Source organism: Rhipicephalus microplus, chromosome 5 (genome assembly GCF_043290135.1).
Source record: "Rhipicephalus microplus isolate Deutch F79 chromosome 5, USDA_Rmic, whole genome shotgun sequence".
Lineage (NCBI taxonomy): Eukaryota > Metazoa > Arthropoda > Arachnida > Ixodida > Ixodidae > Rhipicephalus > Rhipicephalus microplus.
The window spans coordinates 29,126,284-29,151,803 of NC_134704.1; the positions used below are offsets into that span (position 1 = coordinate 29,126,284).

At 44.0% G+C, this 25,520-nt stretch overlaps 2 protein-coding genes across 3 annotated transcripts in view; one reads left to right on the top strand and one right to left on the bottom strand.

The window, feature by feature from the left end:
* LOC119174811 (exportin-4) overlaps positions 1–23,190 on the top strand; it is a 42,119-nt gene extending 18,929 nt beyond the window's left edge. Inside the window, exons 13-21 of one of the 2 annotated variants that reach the window (XM_037425891.2) lie at positions 654–813; positions 917–1,009; positions 1,922–2,091; positions 8,433–8,681; positions 15,803–16,080; positions 16,738–16,970; positions 18,101–18,231; positions 21,006–21,216; positions 22,864–23,190. In XM_037425891.2, the coding sequence (XP_037281788.2) occupies positions 654–813; positions 917–1,009; positions 1,922–2,091; positions 8,433–8,681; positions 15,803–16,080; positions 16,738–16,970; positions 18,101–18,231; positions 21,006–21,216; positions 22,864–23,058 (1,720 nt within the window). In that variant the 3' untranslated portion in view covers positions 23,059–23,190. The remainder of the gene's footprint in view (positions 1–653; positions 814–916; positions 1,010–1,921; positions 2,092–8,432; positions 8,682–15,802; positions 16,081–16,737; positions 16,971–18,100; positions 18,232–21,005; positions 21,217–22,863) is intronic. The other variant, XM_037425893.2, reaches the window with a different exon arrangement.
* Mpc1 (mitochondrial pyruvate carrier) lies at positions 23,152–25,460 on the bottom strand. The gene is made up of 6 exons (XM_037425894.2): positions 25,244–25,460; positions 25,123–25,126; positions 25,006–25,021; positions 24,834–24,914; positions 24,218–24,350; positions 23,152–23,311 (listed from the first exon to the last, which is right to left on the bottom strand). The coding sequence occupies exons 1-6, from the start codon at positions 25,309–25,311 to the stop codon at positions 23,287–23,289; spliced, it is 327 nt and encodes a 108-aa protein (XP_037281791.2). The 5' UTR covers positions 25,312–25,460; the 3' UTR covers positions 23,152–23,286.
* Positions 25,461–25,520: the final 60 nt, after the last annotated feature.

Consider the following 25,520-nt stretch of genomic DNA (forward strand, 5'->3'; position numbering starts at 1 on the left):
TCATTGTACCATAGGAACCAAAACTAGCTCTCAAAGAACTTGTCATACTTAATTTTCAGGGTGCGTTCACGCTTATTAGTGCATTTTCTGGAATCGTCACGACTTGGTCATCCACGTGACGAAGAAGAAAAAGCAACTCAAAATGTTCATGTCAATACTTTTTTAGAAGACAGTGTCTCAAGGTGGTTCCTCCACCAAAATCTAAAGCATTTTGAGTCAGAGTGGAGTACTGACTCAAAATGGCAGGGTGGAGTACTAGGCAGAGTAGAGTAGAGAGTGGAAGTACTTGGTCCATGATTCTTCATGTGAAAAGGTGAAAAAAAAGAAGTACTAAAAACTATGGCGTTACTCGGAAGACCACGTCTGCTTATCCTTGTTATGTGGGTAGAATGTCTGCCAAGAAATTTTAGTTTAGAACTGTTCTGTGAAGACATTTTGAGCTGTACACAGGGGCTTCAGTGCTTCACTGACACGAATAGTCTTGTAAAACACGGAACAGTACAAGTTGAGATTGCTGTTACCCAATCTTGAGCGTGGAAATGGTGAATGTGCGCAGACATCTTATCAAGACAAATTGGACCCTGTACTTTATGGCATTGCACTGTTGAGGTTTCACTTTGAGACTTCACTCATAAGTCGTCTCGCCGACGCAGACTGGTTGTTGCAGTTCTCCAGCTGTGCCACGTAGAGAGGGCAGCACTACAGGCAGGACTTGGTTCCCAGCTCAGCCCCGAAGTGGCCATAACGTTGGTGTGGTTTCTTCATCGTTGGGGGCTGACTTACCTGCTGCCAAACGAGACGTACTACACGCAGGTGGGTGACAGGTGGTGCTTTGGGGGCTTGTGTCAGGTGGTATTCTTTGACTCGACTACCCCTGCTTTTTTTTCTTCAACCGCTTCTCCCTTCTCCCACTTAGGAAAGCGGCATCATGCGGATTATCTTTAAGGGATCTATGGGAGACCTTGTACGGGAGCACGCGAGAAGGGATCCGTCAGCACCTGCTTGTCAGGTATTACACGCAAGCAAACCTAAGAGTGAACCGTCCAAGGCTGTTTTCACTTGTCGTGCTGTCTATATGCACAAATGTCCTCTTTCTCTTCTTCTGAGAGTTCAAATTCGATGTGCGTTAAGTGTTGTAAGAAATAGCGTGCCTGCAAAACCTCTCATGCTTATATGTATAATAAATTAAAAAAAAATTAACAGAGCAAATCAACAGTAAAATTATGTGTAGAGTTTCTTTAGCTCCTGAAAGTAGAAAAAAAGATACTGAAAGCTGGTGAGAAGAATGTTTATTTTCCTAATTATAAGAATGCCGTTTGTAAGTCCATTGAGCAGGGTAGCTTTCAGAGATAAAAGTGCTGTGCCAACTATGCAAAAAAAAAATCGTATATTCTTGTCATGCCAAAAGACCTTGTTTCACATTTTTTGCATTTGTGCCATGCTACACACACCGACAATGATGTGACAAAACTACCTATTTGAAGTTTCTATTGGACCTGTTGTAGAGTGCAGCTGTTTCGTGTGTACTGTACTTCTGTATTTATGGTCTGTGTTCATCTGGAAAACTGTCTTGTGCATCGTTCTATGTCTCCTGCTTTCCTGAAGTTTTGGTAAAATTGCTCTATACGTTTCTGTGCATCCCATCGTAGACACTGTGTTCGAGACCTTGATCCCTTCCAACGTTGACATGTCATTGTTGCTTATTTCCTCTGTAGTGGTATCTCACGAGTTGATTGCAAAATTGCACCCAAAGCCAGAAAACACTTTTGGAACCAACTTGGACTCAGTGCTGACTGCCATGTAGCGCTATAGGTTTCCTGGACAGGTTACGTTACGGGAGGTCCTGCTTATTTTTTCTATTAGGGATTGTCTCGTCTTTTCGAGACAAGTTCAAGTGTGATAACTCGTAACTCGCATACAGATGAGCCCGACGTTAGTTGCGGCGTTCGGGCGGGACTCGGAGGCTGGCCCTTGCGTACTGGACTGGGTGCTCGGCAAGTTGTGCTCCAACCTGGAGTTGTGGCACAGCGAGACTGCGCTGACGCTGTCCACCTGCCAGGCGATGGTCTCGCTCCTCAACAATGTTGAGAGGTAGGCTCAATGCACTTACGGAAGTGTTGACTCTGTTTTCATTTCTACCTTTGTGCTTGCACAATGACAACTTCATGACTCTCTGATGCGCTGAGATATTGTTGAGATAAATCAGTATTTGGATGTACAGAACATGGCAACATTAATCATGGATATGGGAAATCAGTCAGCATTGAACACTTATGGCATCCTCCTGGATGTTATAACTGTACAACCCTGTACTGCATATACAAATTGAATATCAATTCAATTTGGTACAGTCACATTCTCATGAGGGAATTAGTAAAAAGTTAGCGCCTTATGGTACTGTGGGAGCATTCTGTGATTACTGCTGATTCTCTCATTATTTGGTATGGATCTGCATGGACAAGCTGACAGTTCCTCCTCATCGAACTGGAAGAGGTGTGGGCTGTCCAGTTTGGTGCACGTCCTCGAGGTCGAAATATTGATCTTTGAACCAAGTGCTTTAACCGATGTTTAAGGGCTAGTAAACAGGCTCCAACTTTTTTTTTTACACCCCCCAAACAAGCTCGCCAATTTGTACTGTAGACCGCGGCGATCACATTCACCAAATATTACAGCGCTACACATCATACCGACCCTCCATTTTGAAGAACAATCCCGTGCCTTTTTCCCTCGCCTGACCGATCCCCCTCATACACGCAGTCTGATGAAAGCTTGCCCATGGGCAACATTACGCACCACTGAGCTCGTCAATCGGTTCTTTGCCCTGCAAAATGGTGCCTTGGTCCCGCGGCAATGCAGTTTCAGCTGCGCAGTCTGCATTTTAATTTTTCTGTGCTGCCCTCTGCTCTTTCGTAGAGGCAGAGACTCCGGGAGAAGCAGTATGGATAGAACGAAAGCCTTCGAGATAAAAAGGCGTCTCACTACTTTACCGTGAGGGGAAAAGTGCTTCTCACTCCTAGTTTTCTGCCCGCACCGCTGTGACACTTGCTCACTTGGGGGAGCCCCGCGCGTTTGTTGGTTGCTCGCCGATGACGTATCACGGATGTCATGTTATGTTGCCATAGTGAGCAGAGTGACAACTGGCTACTCTTTCCCTTCCCTATGAAAGTGAAGGGTGGCAGGCAGCCCCGTGGAAATTTGAAACCGGCTGAAAATGGATGTTCTAACCCTTGTAACTTCCTTATTTATAACACTTATTTACAAAATTCTTGCAACAGCATGTTCACTTAGCAAAAGTTAAAATTTCCGGATTTCGGGGTTGTTTATTGGCCTGGGTGGACGAGGCAATGAAAACTATTTTTGTTATTTATGGAGGTAACGTGATGAAATTTGGCGTGCAGATGTCATTTGCTGTACTGATATCATAACTGAAATCATTTTCGAGCATTCTGTTGATAGACTCTCATTGTATTTCTAAAAGTAATTAATTAGTTAGATGTAAGTTTGTTAATATTTTTACGTACGGATATTCACAAGGGCCCATTTTGTGCCATTATGCTATCGTTTATTTTAATATTCAATTAAGCATGCAAAATCTTTTTCAAGTGTCCCAGACATATTGTCTTACTAACAACTTTTACAAAGAGCGAATTATAAAAATCTGTATAATGTGCACACAAATATGGACAGCTTTACAGCACTCGCCAATGTCTCGGGATCTGAGTGGAGAAAACCGAATGGCTATTCTTCATTTGTTATGAAATGGCACATATATGACTGACAGCAACTGCTCGAAAAATGAAAGCTGAGAAAATGCAGCTAAAATAAATTGGAGCTAAAAGTTATGAAAATGGAACTCTCAGGAGAGCTGGCTTTACTTTTCGTGGGAGAATTGCAGCTCTGTAGCTATCCTAAGCTCGAATATGTCCTCTTTACAATGATGCCAATCTGGTGGCACTGTGCCAAGGGAAAGCTGTGGATTTGCATTTTCTAAAGCCCCAATTTTCCCATAGCTCATAACGACATCCCACCTGTAAAATGCGCTTTTCTCAAATTCTTTTGCTTATTTTGGCCTGATGAAGAGCCGCGCAATCTGCATTTTCATTTTTCTGCATTGCCAGGATGTAAAACATGATCTTAAGATTGCAAAAACAAAAAACAAAAAAGAAAATTGAAAAAAATTGAACATTTCCAGATAATTTGCCATTCCCATTGCCACGTCCCCCCTTAATAGACATTGTTTCTTCTCTATACAATTTGCAAATTTCTCGAGCGCTATCTGAGGCTTTGCCACCTTGATTAAATGTACAAAGCAGAAGGCATCAAAAATGCTCTCTTTTCTCATCTGGACACACGATTTTAATGAACAGTAAGAACAAAAAGTACAGCGGCAGGAATAAACTGTTTTCTAGTGCTCATAATTTTCTTTTGATTAATCTTAAAATACAGCACACACACATTTTTTGTGCATGCAAAATGTTCACTCGAAGAAAAAAGAATGGCAGGGCTTCCAGGCCACCTCAATATTCTTAGCAGCTACACGTTTGGTAAAGAGCTACCTGGCATAGAATTTCCTGCAATCATCATCATCATCAGCCTGACTACGTCCACTGCAAGACAAAGGCCTCTCCCATGTTCCGCCAGTTAACCCGGTCCTGTGCTTGCTGCTGCCAATTTATACCCGCAAACTTCTTAATCTCATCTGCCCACCTAACCTTCTGTCTCCCCCTAACCCGCTTTCCTTCTCTGGGAATCCAGTTAGTTACCCTTAACGACCAGCGGTTATCCTGTCTACGCTCTACATGCCCGGCCCATGTCCATTTCCTCTTCTTTATTTCAACTATGATATCCTTAACCCCCGTTTGTTCCCTAATCCACTCTGCTCTCTCCTTGTCTCTTAAGGTTACACCTACCATTTTTCTTTCCATTGCTCGCTGCGTCGTCCTCAATTTAAGCTGAACCCTCTTTGTAAGTCTCCAGGTCTCTGCTCCATAGCTAAGTACCGGCAAGATACAGCTGTTATATACCTTTCTCTTGAGGGATAGTGGCAATCTACCTGTCATAATTTGAGAGTGCTTGCCAAATGTGCTCCACCCCATTATTATTCTTCTAGTTACTCCAATCTCGTGGTTCGGCTCCGCGGTTATTACCAGCCCTAAGTAGACATAGTCTTTTACAACTTGAAGTGCACTATTACCTATCTCGAAGCGCTGCTCTTTTCCGAGGTTGTTGTACATTACTTTCGTTTTCTGCAGATTCATTTTAAAGCCCACCTTTCTGCTCTCCTTGTCTAACTCCGTAATCATGAGTTGCAATTCATCCCCTGAGTTACTCAGCAATGTAATGTCATCGGCGAAGCGCAGGTTACTAAGGTACTTTCCATTAACTCTTATCCCTAACTGTTCCCATTCTAGGCTACTGAAAACCTCCTGTAAGCACGCGGTAAATAGCATTGGGGAGTACTAAAGTGCTTATTTGGGCCGGTTGGTACATGGTCAACGAAGTGAAAAAACAGCGCGTAACACAGGACACAGGACCGTCTCTTCTCTGTCCGTCTCTTCTCTGTCCTGTGTCCTGTGTTACGCGCTGTTTTTTCACTTCGTTGAGCATTGGGGAGATTGTGTTCCCCCGCCTTACACCCTTCTTGATTGGTATTCTGTTGCTTTCTTTATGAAGCACTATGGTAGCAGTTGATCCCCTGTAGATTTCTTCCAGGATGTTTATATATACTTCATCGATGCCCTGATTCCGCAGTGTCTGCATGACGGCTGATATTTCTACTGAATCAAACGCCTTCTCGTAATCTATGAAGGCTATGTATAGTGGTTGGTTATATTCTGAGCATTTCTCTATTACCTGATTGATAGTATGAATGTGGTCGATTGTTGAGTAGCCTGTTCGAAATCCTGCTTGTTCCTTTGGTTGATTGAACTCTAATGTTTTCTTTACTCTGTTAGCAATCACCTTTGTAAATAGCTTGTATACTACAGAGAGCAAGCTAATCGGCCTGTAATTCTTCAAGTCTTTGTCATCGCCTTTCTTATATGTATTAGGATGATGTTAGCATTCTTCAAAGATTTCGGTACTCTTCCCATGAAGAGACACCTCGTAAACAGGGTCGCTAGTTTTTCTAACACAATCTGTTTTCCATCTTTCAGCAGATCTGATGTTACCTGATCCGCACCAGCAGCTTTGACTATTTGCATGCTCTCCAAAGCTTTTCTGACTTCTTCTATCATTACTGGTGGGGTGTCGTCAGGGTTACTGCTAGTTCTTATAGTAATAAAGTCGTGGTTGTCCAGATCTGTACAGATCTCTGTAAAACTCCTCCGCTATTTTAACTATCCTATCCATATTGGTAGTTATTTTGCCTTCTTCTTTCCTGCAATAGTATTTACTAAACGGAACTGTGGGGTAGCAGTCATTTAACCCCCATGAGAATGGTGGGTAGTGCATGGATTTGCATAACTCGTGGCTTTATTTATTACTGTGTTCGGACGTTAGCTTGGGATAAAAGAACAGTTCACCGTGAATTTTGTTAGCTGATTTAGATTTGTCAGCCTAAAGAAATTGAAGGTGGTGAAGTGTGACTGGGAGCCTTAGCTGAACTTTGTTTTTGTGACAAAGTGGCTGCAGGCCACATGGAGCCGAAGGAACGGAGCAAAGGCAAATCCATGTGCAGTTCAGACGACTTAACAAGCTAACCGACTATAGTCCAGGACCGGTTGCAATGTGGTCTTTTCGACTCCCGTTTGCCCTGCCATAAAACCTCATGCATATAGACGTAGTACCACTTATTGTGCAGTTCCCCAAAATGAAAGACCGGTTAGAATGCAGTTGGTAAAAACTCGGTGTGAAATGGGCTTCTAAATAAAGTTGTGCCGCTGAGAAGAGACAGACAAAAGCGCAACGAAAGAAGAAATTATGTGGTGTGAACTATTGAAAGGCAAAAGGAGGCAAAGGGGAAAAGACCGTGTTGCGGGCACGCCAGCTGACAAAAGAGGGCCTGAGCTGACGGAGAAGCCTTCGCACCAGCGATGGTGTGACCCTAGTAGATTGCCGGCTGCGTGCACTCCGCTTGGTACGTGCAATTGCGTCCGCATCAAGTGGGCTCTGAGTTTCTTGTCAGTAAAAGCATCGTCGTGGAGTGCAACAGATATTGAGCTTGCGATTTCGTTTGAAAATTGAAAAGCTTTATGACATCATAATGTGAGCTTTTACTTTGCTGCCAGTATACGGACTTACACAAGCTTGGCACAGTTGATCTCTCAGCTGGGAACCCGAACTTTGTATCATGTGTGCTTAACTTATCTTCGTGTTATCTTGGACAAACATATTGAGACAACATGCCTACCCACAGGCTAGGTTTAATCAGTGTTGGTTGCCTTTTGATAGCCGTCGCGGGTAATCAAAGCAAAGTTGCAGTTTGGCACGGAATCGGCAAAACTCTTTGCAGTGGTTGATCTTGAAGGGAAGAGAATAATATCGTAAGTGGTTTGTGATTTCATTGCCATGCCTTCGGTATCCAGTGCACGCTTGTGAAATCGAACGATCACTACTGTTCAGTGCATGGAATTTCGGTCGTGATTCGACATAGTTTCTAAGAAAATGCGCATAATTTAGGTGACCCGAAATGTAGTCAGTGAATTTCCGCAATGAAACATTCTTTAGTCGATTTCTTTTCCCCCCTGCGTTCAGTTTGTTGCCAATGCGCATCCCCGGAGGTTAATTTTTGAACATTCAGAAATTTAAATATAGTTATAAGCACCCTGCATCACATGCCTCGATTCTCTGACACGCGAGGCTGTATGCGCACCACGTTTTGTGCAAGTGCAGCCTTTGAAAGAGGTTGTTTTGGTTATAGTGTGGTACTGCACACTATAACCAAAATATATTGTGCAGGTATTATAGTGCAGATGCTGTACTTGCAACTCCGGTGCCTTACGTTGGTCTATGCTGTACTACCTATCATTCCTATACTGGCTGAAGTGCCAGTTATTGCAGCTCTAATAGACACTAGTGCATTATTTCCCTCTAGTGTGCCAATAGGAAATTCTTTGCTGCCTTGAAGACCACATATATAAAGTGTTGTGGGACATGCAGCTTGTTTTCTTTACTATTTGATAAATCAGGTAGATTGTTGAGTTGTTGCTGCTGTTTCAATATTTTCAACAGATCAAGCTTGCTCAATCTCATTTCTTTGTCTTGTGGTTCACGCTGTTTCTCATTTCCTTGAGCATGTACTAATCTGTTCATATAAGCACTCTAGCGCAAGCGTTACATGTGCCAGGTTACTGAGAGCACTACGTGAATTGAGAATCGACAAATTTTAGGTCTGACTAGTATATACACTGATGCCATTACTGTTTTATAGAGATTATTCCGTGCTCGCAGGATGTGATGTATGAGGAACATGATCTTCTCTTCCAACCCAGGGGTCACCGGGCTGCAGCATGTCCGAGCCTGCTGTCCCTCTTGCAACGTCAGTCACAGGGCCAGCTGGGTCCGCTCGCACCGGGCTCTCATCGAGCTCTGCTCAAGGCCCTGGTCATCGCGTGCACTGCCAACAGATTGCCTGACGCCCCCCAACTTTGGGAGGCCCTCCTAGGACCCCTCAAGACCCGATTTGAGGAATTCTTCAATTCTTGTGTTCAAACACGCTGCCGCTTCACCGAGCCCCAGAAGTGAGTGTCTGTACTTGTTTTGGCAGCTTCATGAAAAAGTTTGAAGGAGTATTCAGTATGGTGGTAATTACTAATTCTTTGTGTCTGTGTGTTGAAATTAAGCTAAAACTTCAGTCTGCAGAATTCGAAGTGTCACAAATTCATCTTAACTTCATACCTAATACAACTAAACTAGTTTCTACTAGCCTGTGGCTGCTGTACCTGAGCGTAACTGGAAGAAACACAAAAGGGAAAAATTATTGTTGACCCATCTGTAGCACCAACCTACAATGGAGCCCATATGGCTTTCTCAGAAAAGAAGCTTTGCAGTTGAAAGAAAATCGTTGTGTTCTGGGGTAGGAACCTGGTATCAACGCATTTTCAGGCAGGCACTTTACCATCTAAATTATGCTACTGTTATGTTCATTCTATGGTTAATCGGTAGGCAGTAGGCTTGTGCCACTATTCCAGTACATACTGTGAATTTCATTCAAATGTAAATAAATTTTTAGAAACTTCGAGGTAGTATTATTAGAAATTAACAAATAGGTGCAAATTAGTCCACTTGTGTACCCGCCCCCCTCCTCGTCTTTCTAAAGGGGGTTTCGCTGCAGTGGTAGGGTGCTGTACCCTGAAAACAGTTGTTCAGCCGCCAAGCCTCTTCTCAAGGCTAAATGAACATATTACCCTCACATCGATTCATCACTTTTTAAGTTTAACAGCTTGTCATACTGGCTTGTATGCTCTAAGTATAATGGGTTTTAAAATGCTATGTGCCTTATAGATTATCACTTGCATTCCACTGAAGGCCATATCCTGCTAATATTCAATGTTGCTCCCACTTTCTATCGAACCAAAAAGGATGTCATTTATTTGCACATGCCTTGTTTGAATTAAAAAAAATATTGAGCAAGCTAGTTAGGTCATGACAAGTATGCTCATTTTTTCACATTTACTCATGTATTAGACACACTTTTTGTAGAAAAAGCCAGTGCCAAGTTGAGAGTGCGTTTATTATGCGGGTCAAGCTTTATGCAAACTTACGGTATTAGCGAAAAAATGCGGCAATGCAAAAAAAAACTTACCGTAATTACTCGAATCTAACGCGCACTTTTTTTAGTTCATAAATCACATGCACATTACAATCGGCATTTCCAAAATCGCCGCCCCCTACGTGCGTCGGCATGGCGCGTCGGCCATTTCTGCCTATGTGTTTCCCATGTGCGGCACTTCGTACGTGTGCTGAGGAGTTCGTCATCTTGTAGTGCATTAGCATCGACGGCATGGAAGGGTTGACTCCAAAAACTAGAGTGCACTACGATGCCGCTTTTAAAAGGAAAGTCATCGCGTGTGCAGAAACGGACGGAAATCGGGCCGCATCGCGGTCGTTCGGGGTTGCCAAAACGTGCGCGCAGGACTGGCGGAAACAAAAGCAGAAGATTGTCGACAGCAAAGCTTCACCCAAATGCTTCAGTGGACCACAGCAGGGTCGGTTTCCACAAATTGAAGAGCTGCTCGGCGAGTATGTGCTTGAGCAGCGAGCGGCACAGCGGCCCGTGACGACAGAACTGCTCCAAGTGCGGGGTATGCTATTAGCCTTAAAAAAAGGTCTAATGCGGAGCCAGTTTAAAGCAAGCAGCAGGTGCTGGCTAACTAACTTTATGAAGAGGAAAGGCTTTTCCCTCCGAAAGCGAACGGGCATATGCGAAAAGTTTTGCGGAGGAGTACGATGAAAAGCTTCACAGTTTTCAGAGGTTCATCCTAAACTTGCGGCACAACAACGGCTGTCTGCTTGGGCAAATCGGGAATGCCGATCAGACGCCTCTTTACTTCGACATGCCTGGCACCACAACCGTCGAAAAGAAGGGGGCGAAGCAAGTTCGCGTGCTGACATCGGTCCACGGTAAAACTACAGTGACAGCAATAGTCTGTTACACGTCAGATGGGCACAAGCTTCCCCCGTACCTCATATTTAAATAAAAGACGCTCCCGAAAGGAGTTGTTTTTTCGAGTGGTGTGATCGTGCAGGCCAGCGAGAAAAATTGGTGCGCGTTGCAATCGATGTCTTACTTCTTTTTTTCGGCGTGGAAATCGGGTGCGCGTTACAATCGAGGGCGCGGTAGAATCGAGTAAATACGGTAGTATGCTCAGCTTCGTTGCACTTCACTCGTCTTCTGTGGTGGAAGGCGCCATCTTCTGCAAGCTGTTCCTGCGCCGCCCATTCATGCCATGAGAGCGTTACGCGGCTATCTTTTCTTGCAATCGTTTAACCGCAACAGAGGTATCTGCTGTGATCTCGGGAGGTGTCCAGAAGCGTGCGCTACGACGCCACGACGCACTTTGCCATATTTGTGGCAAGCAACCAACATTGCAGCACGCTACCATCGAAACATCAAAACAAACTGTCAATAACAAGATTAACAACAAAATATGGAGGCCGCCTTGCTTGCAACTGAAGAGATAATCGGGGACCATGTTGCGGAAATAGTCACCATCTTTTCTGGGCGACAACCTAATTATTTCTGGTTTTCCGGAAACCTGCGACGCGATGGCGACAAGTGGCCCTTCGAGAAAGTCATAGCGACAGCAAATCCTGTCGTTGTTGCTTGAAAATTGCTCGCATGTAGTTGGGCCTTGAAGTTTCGTATTTGCAGGAAGGGGCTGTCGGTTGGCACGGGCAGTTCAGTGATTCTCGCTCGCTGTGTGCCTGTCTGCTGCCATGTCTCAACACTCGCACTGTTCGTGAACCTTGCTGCGGCGCATAGATAAATAAAAAAAAAGACGTGGTACGTGCCATGCACAGATAGAAAGAAATACTATACGATGCACGTCAGCGGGCGAAGGTAAGAAGGGAGCGTGTCGAGGTGGCCGAGGGGGGTTGGCAAAATAATAAAAAAAAAAACGGAAGAGATCCACTGCCAAGAAGGTGCCAAGTATCGGTTAGCGGGACTGAAGCGGACAAATGTAGGGGGTGCGTTTATTGTGCGAGTGAATTCATTACGCTAGTAAATACAGTAATATGTGATAGTAGAATCTCGCTATGTAATACAGTGCAATATAACTTCGTTACGACGAACCGCTTTAGTGAAGAGGATTTTGGTCTGTTGTAAAAGGAGTCTAAATGGATCTGTTATAACCGGTGAGAAGTGCGAGTCATACGAATTTATTCTGAATGGGGCATGAAAAAAATTGATTTTTTGAAAACATCTTCAGCTTCTATAGCATAATTTCTGAATTCAAAATATCTTTACTGAAAACTATGTAGAAGTGCTGTAAAAAGTTTATAGCATCTGCTGAGATAGTGAAAATCATTGTGAAAGTAAAAAGAAAACTGCGTTAAAAAAAAAATTATTTCATTTGCAACGATACAGCTGTCCACCACAATGTTGGGCTCTTCGTAAAAGTATTGTAAAAAACATCACATGTTCGAAAATCAGATGTTTGAAATTCGTTTCGACGCCTTTAATTGGCTGCTTCTGCCGTGTTGCTCCAGTACGCAGCATGTCCGAGCCTCAGAAAAATTCGCTATAAAGCAGATTTTGTTATATGCAGGTTCGGTACGAAAATTTGAAAAATAAATGTGCAAATTGAACAAACAGGAGACTGCAGGCAGAGCTAACCCAAAATACCAATTTTACAGTAAAAATCTGCGTTATTATTGCAATAGCAATTATATGGATGCTCGCAATGGGTTTTTGCCGTCGGCGCCATGTTCCGTAACAAGTCCAAATTGATAACATGCCCCCGCGCATCGCAACTTCCTTGAGCGGGTAAAAGCGCGCGAGCACTGCTGAAGCAGAGATCAAATGGGTCGGCCCATCCCCATCACCTGGAAAGTGCATAAGATAACACCTCCCGTGTGTTAGAACTGCCGTAGAATGGTCAAACAGAAAGTAAACCACCGATATTGAATGAGCATGAAACAGCGCGGGGAAGGGGGAGGGGAGTTGCTCAAGTAGTAATAATGAACTTAGATTTTAAGGGCAGTGGTGATTGCTGGCACGCTTGCTATCTCGGCGAGTATCAGTGCGGTTTGAACACGAATGGACTGTGTGAAAAGAGCACTTCTTCCTGGAGCGGCTGTATTTGCTCACACCAGCGTTTTGTAGGATTTCTGCGATATTGGATCGAAAAGAGTTGGCTGCCAGCCTTACTTCTTATAACATTACAATTTTTTTCTATGGCATTTAATGCATTTCATTCAACGCGCCATTGTGTTGTTGCCAGAACTGATCGGCTAATCGCGAAAGCTACCAGCCTGCGAAGTCACGGCGAAAGACGGAAGTGTGTGATGAGTCGACCTGCGAATATCCGTCGTCGCCGTGGTCTCGGATCAGCCTAATCTGACATGCCCTCGGGGTTGACGACACAGTTGTCTGAAATTAACAAAAGTCACAGTTTCACCGCAAGGGCGAAACAATGCGATTGCAACAACTTGGAATTAATGCTGAGAACGGCAAGCAGATCGAAACGCGCAGTGCACTGCTCGCACACAAATTACACATGAAAAGAACACACACAGGACCAGAGCGAACTAACAACGTTTACCGCTCAAAACTTCAGGCGCCGTTTAAACAAAAACGAGCCACGAAACGTAATTACAGGTACAGATATAAGTGCGAACCAGTGCCCCAGTTGTTACTTTGCTGTGTTTGAAAAGCGCACTCTTTTCGCAAACGGCGCCTTCCTGCGAGCGAAGTGATCTTTGTGTGCCCGGCAACTAAATGCAATCGTTCCAGTCAAAGTCGAAGGGCACGCGATTCTCTTCACCGAAGATTAAGCACGGGCGCACAAGCATCTGCCCCCCCTCCCCCCCTTCGCAGGCAAAGTACGCGTGGGAGGTAAGCGCGCGTCGGCGCATCGTGACGAAACGAACTGGGCGCCGTGCGGGGGCGCCTTTTTTTTCTTTCTTTCTTTCTTGAGTTTTCATATATGTGTGAAAGGTGGTGGCAACGGCATAAAACCAGCCGAGATGTCCATATAATCGCTATCGAAATAATAAAAATGAAAAGCAAAGCTGAACGTCGTCAGGGGCTGCGCCATGCGCGCAAGGCATCGAAAACGAAGAGCGAACGACACAGACACTGCGGAAAACTATTCGGTAAATGTGCAGCGCGGCCCCGCGTATGTGACGCTAACTAAAAGCGTGGCACTGCCAACGCGCAAAAGTAGTTTTCTTTTTTTTTTTTTATCGTTGGGGGGGGGGGGTGGCACACACCCGCGCATGCCGGCTCATGGGGTGCAGGCTCGCCTCGCGCTCACCCAGCCGCATCCAATAACGAGCAATCGCTCTGGCCTGGTGCGCTATGCGTGCTGCCGCCGCTTCGCGCTTCACCAGCGGCGGGGAACTCGCGGGACATGCATGCTCGTACCAAAATGCGGAGTAAAATTTCTAGAATGTTTCGTGGGGAAAATTCTTTATATCAAGGTTGTCTCTCTCTGTTACCTTGTTATATAGAGGTTGCAAATACATGTGCTGCTATGGAGCAACGACGGGGAATATAAAAACTTCGTTATATCGAGGAATTCGTTATATCGAGGTTCGTTATTAGCAGGTTTAACTGTAGTGTCGTCTGCTTGTGCGCCGCTAGGTTGCGGCTATCAAAAATCGCGCTGCTTAGTGACGTTTTTGCACTCGTTCTGTGTTCACATGTCAATGATGATTCCGCATACAATTACAGCTTAGTTAGGGCAGCAGCAAGCAGAAGTTCTGTCATGACATTATAATCGCGCACCGCACTCATCCCGAGCACCGCATATGCGTGCCTCGGTCGACTTGTTTGTGGGAAGGTAGTCTTTGTCAGCGCTTTGGAATTTGTGATTAAGACCACCACGAAACAAATATTTGTACTCGTCATCGAGCATGTCGTACTTTGATACACCAGGCGCCACCACGATGCATATCGCAGCCGTGCTTTCTGCTCCAAGTCGTGCCTAGGCCTAATCCGAACTTGGCGGGCAAAGCCGTTGCGCTTGCGGATTTGCGCAAGCGAAGAAGTCATAATGTGCTTCGTCGCAAGCAACGGATGACATCGGCGGTTGGCTACTTAGAACCGCGAATAGGCATCTTGCACGTTGGTAGCGTACCCCGTCTAAGTACGCCGTGCACCGACTGCTAGGAACAGATGTGGCAGCAGTCGGCAATTTAGCGCGTCAGCGTCTCAACACGCAAAACCATGCACGCTGCGTGCCAATTTTTGTTGCCTTAGCTAGGCTTAACTAATCATTAACAGACCTCATATCGGCAGCCTTTGTTTTTAAATAGGTACGTAGATATGCCCCTAAAGTATGCCAAGTGCTGTTTGAAGTCGGCAGTTATAAAATTTAGGATGTCTGTGGTAGTGCCCATTGTGAAGGAGTCCTGACCACCTTGCTGACCTCCTAATTTCACATTTTAGTCAATTATATCACAATGTCCGTTGCACCAGAATTCGTAGTAAGCGGAGCTCAATCGATGCAACCAATAGGGAGGTCGGCAAAACGCCGCCAAGGAGTACGTAGTATCCGAATGTCTGTTGTAAGCAGATCCGTTGCAACGAGTATATACTGTATTCGTATTCGGTTTGAAATGATTCGACCAAGTCACTATTCACTTCAAATTCACTTTGAACTTAAGATTTAAGATTCGCGCAAGCATAGTCGGCAGGTATACGTTTACGTGGATACCAACTAGATTGTGGGGATACTGGACAGTTTTGCAACCCATAGAATTGTCTATTCCTTACCAGTCACGATTTTTTTGTAATCTGGCTTTTCCTGATGGCATGTGCCGCGTTGAGCTCAGCCTATTGCTCGGCGATGTAAAAGAAGGCGTAAGTGTTTCTGCACTGGTGCCAGCTGACAGCATGGTGCCAAGGATACAGGAGGGACTGTTTGTCTTCTCTTCGAGTTAGGACACTTAACTTCGTGCGCCTAATGGAAGCTCGGCAAAAATGTCAAACAAATGCCCTCCTTATCCATTGAATATGCTTCTGTGGGTGAAACTTCATCTATGTCGGCTTACAGTGCCGATTTTCCGAAGGTGCAGTGCAATGCCAAACGAAAGGTCCATTCGCATGTTTTGCGCTTCTGCACACTGCGTTGCTTGTTAAAGTGTTTGAGGTTCCACAGTGCCTACATCTGCAGTGCCCTCCCACTTATAGGAGCAAAGCGCTGGATCTCTTGGAGAGCCTGTGCGGTGTTGCTGAGGGCACTACACCCAGCAACCTGGACACCATTCAGCCCATGCTGCTTCCCCTCCTGGTTCGACTCTCCTCCATCATTGCTGTGCTGCGTTCCGAGGCCACCCTGATCACTGCCACTACACAATTATTTCGAGCGGCGGCCCGGCGGATGCTGTGCTTTGTGGGGCCCAGCGATTCCACGGCGCTCAGCCATTGCTGCTTGGAGCTCGTGCGCCAGTTTGCCGAGCATAGCTCAGGTGCTGTTCCGCTCTGTCTCGTCTTTCTCTCTTTTCTATGAGCTGAACGTTATGTACGTCTACCGAGAAGCTGCCCAAATTGAACACGGCAGTTTAGTAAAGGTACATTCTGGGGCTTTACGTACCAAATTCGCACTGTGGGACTGAAGATTGATTTTTGGCCATCTGATATTCTTTAACATGTGTTCTCACTTGCATCAGCATTTATTCTTACAACAATTATTGTGTGTAACAAAATTTCTTTCTTTGTTATATGCAGCTTCATTAAAACAGGGTTTGTTCATAAGTGCAAAATGCCAGTCAGTTGCCGCTGTGTGCAAAACAAGCGCACGCACGAGTAAGGGACGGCATAGTTATTAGTACTATGCAGAACTGAGCCTTGCGATGGGGACTTGAATTCAGGCGGTAGTATTAACATACACTTCTTCGTCGAAAGGAACCAGTATTCCTAAGGCCATAACATTGAGAGCAACCCTTTGTTCTCTTGAGCTAGATCAGTCCTGCTGCAAGACCTATCAGGAGCTTAAAATTCGTGCAGTGGCTTTGAAATCGCTGGGGTTATTTCACTGCGTATTCGTACTGACCCTGTTATACACTGTTGTCATGTGTCACTTTTCTTGCATGTTTGCCCACTTATACGGCTTCACTTTCTCACAGGCCTGTTTACGACAGAAGCGACTGCTGAGGATAGCCATGTTCGTGAATTGGGGGAGCTGCTTGAGCTATTAACTGAGCTCCTTTCCAAGGACTTCATGTATATGGGTGCCAGGGTACCTTCCAACAGCACCGGTACCGACGAAGCTGCGACGGGATTTGAAGTGCCTACTCCTGGCATTGCCATAGAAGGCTTGCGGTTTCTCATGCCCCTGCTCAATGCTCAGCTGCTGCAGGCAAGTCTCTATCCGAAAAAGTTGATTGGCATTGTTTATAGGACTGTAGCTTTAAATATGTATGTTTGAAGGTGATGCAGTGAGGCACAGAAAGTTTCACGCGAGGGCAAAAGCTGCATGTCTGCTTTGTCTTTGCAGCATTTGTGTAATTAAAGAAATAAATATTAAAATGAAATTTCACCATGCTGCAACAAAATGCCCCACCGGCCTCAAAATTTTCTCATGTGCGCTAATTTCAGCGAGAAATGGAGACCACATTGGCCATAGAGTTTCCTATTTATGCACTACAGAAAACTCTGGCGCTAGTGTCTATGAGAGTTGCAACGCATGGCACTTGAGCGAGCATGGGAATTATGGGTAGTACGTGGATTTTCCTGATCTTTGTACTTTACGCTCCATTTGGCTTCACATGGCTTGAAGAAATTTTGTCACGAAACAACAATCGGCAATAGTTTATCAGTTACGCTTCACCAACTTAATTTTTTAGGTTCACAAATTCGAATCGGGTTACAAAGTTCAAAATGGTTCGTTCTTTCATTCGAAACAAAATTGAAACACTGCAATAAACGAAGCCACAAGTGCGTTTCGAGGCGCGCACATACAAAGACATAGCAAATCTATGTCTACCCATAATTCCCATAGTCGCTGAACAATTGCAGCGCCAGAGTCCCCTCCAGAGTCCCCTCTGTCATCAAAGCATGCAGACCCTAACCCTAAACCGCGGTGTACTTTGGACTCTCAAGGAAAAGGACCATGGGGTAGTGTAGGCCTAAAGGGAGCACACTCAGCTTAGAGATTTCTTAAAAGATTAAGGTAAAAATTCAGCAGATCTCACATACCTTGGAAATTGATTATATGCGAAGCATGCGGATGAAACATGAATGTGTTTTTTTTATTGTTGAAAAAGACATTATAAAGTGGCTGTAAATATATGTACAAATCCACGCACATGCATACGTGAAGCAGCCGCGTATGCTTTATATTAGCAGTTTTCACTACTTTTCTTCTTCATATAGGTAGGTACATTTCTGCCAAAGCAGTGCTGAAAAATATATATATTTTAAGGATAAATATCTTAGGCTAGATTGTCTCGGCACTCTTTTAATGGGTGGCTCTTTTCCACTTCGCAGTTCCCGTCTCTGTGTGTGCAATACTTCAAGCTGGTCGCTCTGCTCAGTGAACTGCATCCCGACAAGGTGTGCAGGATGCCTGAGGATTTACTTCAGGCACTACTAGGCTCCATTCGAGTAGGACTAACAAGGTTGGTGGCAGGATGTGGGTGACGGGTGAGGAGGGCTCAACACCACTCGCTGGAACGACAACCTGTGCTTGAACTCGTGTGAAAGAACACAGCTATAATCACTTTTATTCAGCTGACTATGTTGCCTCCAGTCGGCGCCTTCATCATTTGGCGAGTTCACTTCATGGGTGCTTTCCAAAAGCTGGTCGTCCTCTATGCTATGAAAATTTCTCTCCTCCAATTAGCACATGCCAGATCACTGTGTGCCATTCTCAGGCTGTCATGCAGTGGCAGTGTTGTTTACAAATGGCAAGCTTTGCATGCCTTTCTGAAAATAAATAGAAGACCCGCTTTGGCAGCATCCCGTGCCAGCCTCACAGCGATGGAGGGGTGGTTGCTACAGGAACGCTTCAGTAGCGTCTCTGGCAGCTTCCACGCCGGTGATTGCTGGTTTGGGAATAGAAATTGTTGCTACGCCTTGCCAGTTTACAGCAGAATGTCGGTAAATGGAAATGGCTTGACTGGTACTGCTGCTATATGGAACTGCCTCTGATAAGGATGGTTTTGTATGGTGTTGCTCAAAGTGTGTGGATATTAAGACAATAGCATTAAAAAGCTTGTTTCGCAGGAAGTCTGTCATTCGTGTCATTGGTTGTGAGGAAAAAAGAAAAAACAACAAAGCAGCTCACTCACATGGTTTCATGGAAATGTAATGGCACTGTCATTTCAGAGCAAATGAGTTGGAGGAAAACATGATAAGAGTGTGTCGATGAAGGTTTAGTGTAAATTGATTGAGCTAATAGTTGCGCGAATCGCAAAGTTTTGGGTGCAAACAAACTTGAATATTGAACTGTGAGTGTGAATCGAATAGAATATTTTCCCCATATTTCTGTAATATTTTTCCGGTACTGCGAAGCGAAATTGTAGAAAAAAAGGTTGTAGAGGATTCCTATGTATGTATACTCTTATGAGATAGCAATGTGAAAGTGTTTCCTTTGGTTAGGCTGAGGAGGCAATGGTGGTATGGCATTTCATAGTTGTCTTATCAAATATGAGGCAACGGAGAGGCCGAATTTTATTTGTGTACTCGATTTGGTGCAACCAAAGTTATTGCCAAGAATACTTTACACGTGAAAGGCACTATTTCCTCAGCCTCTCTTTTAACTTCTGTGGAAGCCCAACCGTTAAATCTGCCTCTTAGATGTCAATATATAAGAATATCTAAAACACTGAATGCTAAATATCCTCGGCGACCGATTTTTCAGACTTCCTGCCCCAATTTCTGCTCTAGAACAGTATTAATTGAGCTCCCACCTCTGCCACACTTATCATCTTTATGTTCGAACAAGCGTTTTCCAGAGTCCATACATTTGCAACAATAGCAGAGCTTGAAAGGCAGCTTTACCGCAATGCGTAAGTGTGATGGTGTGAAGCGTATTAAGAATTTAAAGGGACAACTACTAATCGTATGTTGACTGTATCTGTCCTCGTGAAGCTCTCATAGTTAAATTCCATTGTGAACCGAACGGAATAGCAAACAGTGTTAAAAAAATAATCGTAATTTCAAATATTCCCACAGCCTTAATTTAAATGCTGGGACTTAAAGGGACACCAAAGGGAAATATTAAGTCGATGTTGATTGCTGAAATAGCGGTCCGGAAACGTCGAGTGCTACTTTTGTGCCAAAAAAGTGCTTGTTTTGAAATAAAATCATGTTTTAGTGGTCCGTATTGTGTTAGCACACTTCTAATTACCCGCCTCAAGTGGAACCTTTTACGTAATTGTTGCCGTGCACAACGTTGCCCAACTTTACTGCATGGCCGCCAAGACTAGTAGCAGCAAAACGAAAGTAGTGGAAGCCACAGCAGCAACAATGTTGATTGAACAATTTCCTGCCATGTCCTCCTAGATAGCAGGTGTGCTTGGTCTCGCTAGATGGTACAACCTATCCAGTTTAACCAGGCAAAAATTTCTCTTTTGAACCACTCGCACCGTTTCCTATGTCTGACAGTTTTTTTTAACATGAATCAAACAGAAGCAAACTAGCAGCATTTTATTACATCTCTTAATGCACGGGAGGTTTTTTTTATTTGGTGGAGCTAGTTCAATTACTAGTGATTAATTGTGGGCGGCAAGTCCGACATTATTCGAATCATTTTGCGAATGTCCTACTCGTGGCGCTAGTGTTCTCATGCATTTGCATTAATTTCTCGATAAATAGAGGCCTACTGTTGATAATACAGTCAAACCCCTTTATAAGAGACACTGATATAAGAGACAAACGGGTATTAGAGACACCACTGTGCCTACAGTAGAATACGGGTTAATGAGAAAATGCATACGAAGTACCCTACTTATAAAAGACATATCATATAAAAGACAGGAATTATTGCCCGAAGCATGCGTCTTATAAACGTGGTGTTTAACTGTATTGTCGTTTTAGACGTCATTCATTGAGCTTTCACTCCGACTGAAATTATTCCAGTAGACTCCCATTAAACGAAAGTCTCTTAAATGAAATAGCTGCTTAACTGGAATAACTGCTACTAATATGTTTGGTTTACTACTTGAATATTGTACCCCAGTTTTTCTCTCAGTAAACGAAACTCCTTTTAAAGAAAACACATTCTCCTGGTCCTTTCAGGTTTCGTTTGAAAGAAGTCTACTGTTTAAAAGAAGGTACAAAAGGACTTGGGAGTGTCCTTCTTTATCTGAATATAAACTACTGTGCACGACATTTATCTTCAAGAGAATTTGAAATCCCATTGCTCGCTGGTGCCCCTTCCTCTCTGCAGCTACTCTTCGGAAGTGTCTGGACTTTGCTTAGAAGTGGTGTCTGTGCTGGCACTGGAGGTTCGCCGACTGGGTCTTGAGACCACGCCCGCTGGACGCGCCATCGAGCCGTTTCTGCAACTGCTCCTGGAGATGGTGCTACTGCAGCCGCTGGAAGCTGAGCTCACTCTTGCGGCTGGCAGCGCACTGTTTGCTCTCCTCTGTTGCTTCCGGGTGGGTGCATGACATCAGCTAGCACTATAGGTTGGCAAGGTCACCCAGTATTTGTATCGAGCCGCAAAGCTGAGCTGAGTACCTTATTTACTCTACTTCAAATGTGAGCACGGTGTTAATGTGAGAAGTGAGTTCCAGGAAGAAAAAGTAATACAAAAAAAATAATTGTGTGCATCATTGCACTTTTTCGACTACTTGAGTTTGGGTGTTCGATTGTAATGTGAGGGTCTACTTTACGTACCAAAAATCAAGGAAAAACAAAACAAGAAACCCACACAACGTTTGTTACATTCGAGTAAATACGGCAATATTTTGGCAAGCTTGGGTCTGAGCGAGTCCAGCTGAGAAAATTTTGTTGAGACAGAGGCCGAGTGAGTCTGCTTGAAGTTCGAATGAGCCCATAGCGCAAAATACATTTCTTGTGTAGTCTGAGTGAGCTCCACAGTTCTTGCTGACCTATGGCTAGCACTATCTCATATATATTGCGGGGAGGAGAAGGCCAATCGAAGATATCTACTAGGGCTTTTTATCTACATTTCTGAATAGACTGACAACTGGTGATGCATCATTTTTATATTATTGCTGTAATGTTATCTACCAAGAAGCTCTAGCTGCTGTTTAAGAGGTGCATTATTTGGAAGCTCCATCTCATTTCCGCGTGGTGTAACTGATCTCACACGATGTGGGAATGTAATGCTAAACATATTCACTGTTCAAATATGCATGTTTGTTGGCGTCCCTGCATTTGTCAGTTTGCCAATTTACCTGAACGAATTCAAAATGGGGTGGTCTGAGTTGTATAGGGTAACAGCAAAGTAGATAGCACAGCATACTTCTGAAAGCAGACGTAGTTTCTTGGGCACGATTCGAAGGACTGAGGGAAATGCCCTGGACTGAATTTTTTTTTTTTCACAGTGCATAGTGTCTTCTTATAACTGCCTGGTAATTTTATTCTGCCTGATTATTTACAATTAGTGCATTACTAAATGTGTCTTTGAAAAAAAGTATGCAGTATAATGGCATGCAGTTTAGGTTAGTTTAAAACAGTAATAAAAAGCTCACGTTACTTTTCATTGAGCAACTTTTCACTGGTGAATACTATGTGGTCAAAGTAGGCAAAGGTTGAGGTTGACACATTAAAAAATTGGGAGGCATAAAACAGAATTTGCTTGTGCAGAAAAGGGGAGTTTGAGGTTGCTGTGCGAGACCTTCATCTCGCACAGGCTGCTGCTGATGACTTATTTTATTTGATATTTGCCTTAGTTGCATCTTAAAATTTCAGGATTTCTACACCCCTAATGCTACACAGGCATCGATTTATCCACACATTAGAATGTTTATAATTTTGAGTATCCTTAGAGAAAATGGTGCCTAGAAGAATGCCACGGAAATGAGGATAATAATGAAGAGTACCTTTGTAGTAAAATATATTGGACACTGACTGCCATGCAGGGATCTAGACAGTTGCAACATTTTTTTTTTTAGTGTCTCACAAAGTATGTGTAGCAGAAATACTGATACTGCTAGTACTGTATGGGAAAGAGTAGAGACTTTTGCTTCGAATGTCCGTTGACTTGTGGCCGACTGCGCTAAATGCCCTTTCTTTAGACTTAGCAATAGTTTCACCATGGCTTTGATTTTTTGCAGGAAAGCTTTGCGCAGCTTGCCCAAGCTCTCGTGGCAAGCCAACAGGATGCCGCAGTCGGGCAACGGCTCGCCCAATCCCTGCAGACTCTCACTCAAGCTACACCGCTGACCCCCGAGCGACCCCACCGACTTCGCTTCAGAAACTCCTTCGAGGCTTTTGTCACCGAAGTTCGGGGATTCCTGTGTGTCAAATGACATCTCTCGATGGTGTATCACTGCCCCGTCCTCAATCATCCCTCTCCATCCTGCGCCTTCTTCATTCTTACGACAAAAATTGGTGCACTCATCTGGAACGAGTAAAATGGCTTTATTTCTCTACAACTGTAATCTTCGGTTTCCGAGGTGACATCATTTCTCTGTACAGGCCACACGTTCACTCTCTTATTGCTCCTAATAGTGGAAGACAGTGCTAGGTATCTTGATCTACTTCTGGGGGCTTGTTAAGTACCTGAAAGAAGATTTGAAGCTTTCACTTCATCAAATCACTAAACATGTAGTACCACTTTGCTTTACTGCTACTTTTACTTCGCGCCGTTCACAATACATCTTTGTTTTTTTTTTTGTTCTCGTGGCAAAAATTTAGCTGGCTACAGAAGTGCTACATCACTATATTTCATAATGAATTACATAGAGTGACATTGAGAAATAAGTGACCTGGGGGTAGTGTGCTCCTGGGCATCTTGTCTAATGTAGTTGCTACAAAGAGTGCGGAATAAATGTCACCATATTGCTAATCTGTGCTACTCTGACATGAGAAGTCCTAACTCGTATTATCCTATGCATTGGTTGAAATGTATTTAAATACTTGGTTTTTCAATGGTACAGCTAATGATGTGAAGTTCTTGATTTTGTGATTGAGTGAAAGAGGAGGTGGTTTCCATTCATGCAATAGTCATTTTCTTTTCTCTCACGGCAGCTTGCTTTAAAGAAATGTGCCATGGTATTAATTACAGCAGTTTAATGCCACGCTTGTTGTTGCATTGATCTTTGACAGAGTTTAAGTAACAGAAAGACCCTTGTCCATATCCAATATGAAGAGATGCTAACAATTTATTCACAAGAGTTGGGGAGGGGGTGGGGTGAGGGTCCAATTAAAAAAAAAAATTGAGGTTGACCAACCCATATCAGTCGACCCACATTCGAGGAAAGTGCTGGCAATAGGTTCATTTAGGTTCACTGCACATTTAGGTTCACATAATAATGCCATGGTCAACATCTCTAAACTTATATGAACGCTTTCAGCACTCTTTCATTGCACTTATTTCTTTTTATCAACACTGTAGCATGATTCTTTTGGAACACACCAAAAACTTAAAGTTTGTGAATCAATAAGTGGAGTCGCAAAAGTACTTACTCGTGTTTGATAAGCCGGCATCCTTGAACAATTTGAGCAGCCTCGTTTGTGAAATGGCAAGCGAAAAGGAGCATGTTTCTTGGCTGCACTTTGAGTGCAAATCTCATAAATAGCAGGGAGTATATGCACAATGCTGAAAAAAAAAAAAAAACGGATAATTAAAAAAAAAGCTGTGCTGGAGACTTAGCCGTTCCCCAACTCGCATGTGCGAGATCACAATTTGCTTGCTTTCCTAGAATCTGGCAGTTGCCAACATTGTTGACAATTATGTTCGAAGTTTCTGAAGCGTACTACCAATCGCGCATGCTTCCAAATTTTATGACTGCGACCAGACAATGCTTGGTTGACTTACATCGAAACGGTGCATTTATATCTAAAACGATACAGCATGCACTATTGGTCGTGTGCACACAGTTACGAGCAGAAATGCGTGATCAATGGGCCATCACTGCAACTTTTAAGAACCCCCCGGAGAAATGCGCAAGTAAACATTTTCACGCGTAATTTAAAACATTAGGTAAGCGTTCGGTAAGAAGATTACGAACTCGCGTATTGTCACCGGCAGCTGCATACTAACGAATACCGAAGTTTCTGCTTATGCTAGCTTGATACTCACCGGTAGTCATCTTGCCACTAATAATACTCGGGTCCTTCTTGATATCAGCGATAGCAGCCAGGGGAATTCCCCAATTGGCAACTAGACGGGTAAAGAGGGGCGGGAAAAAAGCGTTAGGTGGGCAGGGTCGCCGCGCGCTTACAGAATGAATGACGCCGAAACCACTACATACCGGGTCCCCAGAAATGCTGCAGGCAGGCAGGCAAGGAAAAAGACAAGAAAATAAACTTAATACCACTGAGCGTGCGCCGCACGAGCTAAATAAGAGGTAAACAGTTCGGAAACTCACAGTACTACAAGGTCAGACGAGATGGCACGGATCGGGAAAGCGCGCGCCACGGAATGCATGGGCAGAACACACGAAACACTTTAGTCCTCGCTCCTAACAAAGTACGAAATGTTCAGCTTACCTGCACAGGTATTCTCTGAACTCCTTGCTTCCCAGCTGCTTCACAAATTGACTAGCGTATCGAGACATTTTTTTATCAATGTCACAGAGTGTAAGGTACGGGGAAGTTTCTCTTCGGGGAGCCGGAGAGCCCTCTTTAAAAAGAGGACTAGCGATCAAAAACTAATAAAAACAATCTCTTCCGTCCGATCGTGGGTACCCTGAACGGAAACAGTCTACTGGGACACTACGTCCTTAATATACACTTTTGGCAGTGATAATCAAAGGTCTTTGCTGCA

What these genes read in the sequence shown, in the direction of transcription:
- Mpc1 (XM_037425894.2), bottom strand. Translation starts at nt 25,311, where the DNA reads ATGTCTCGATACGCTAGTCAATTTGTGAAGCAGCTGGGAAGCAAGGAG. An exon ending in TAGTGGCAAGATGACTACCG is followed by an intron (nt 24,351 to 24,833) that starts GTGAGTATCAAG and finishes TTTTTTTTTCAG; the next exon opens with CATTGTGCATATACTCCCTG. An exon ending in TGCCGGCTTATCAAACACGA is followed by an intron (nt 23,312 to 24,217) that starts GTAAGTACTTTT and finishes ATCTTCTTTCAG; the next exon opens with GTACTTAACAAGCCCCCAGA.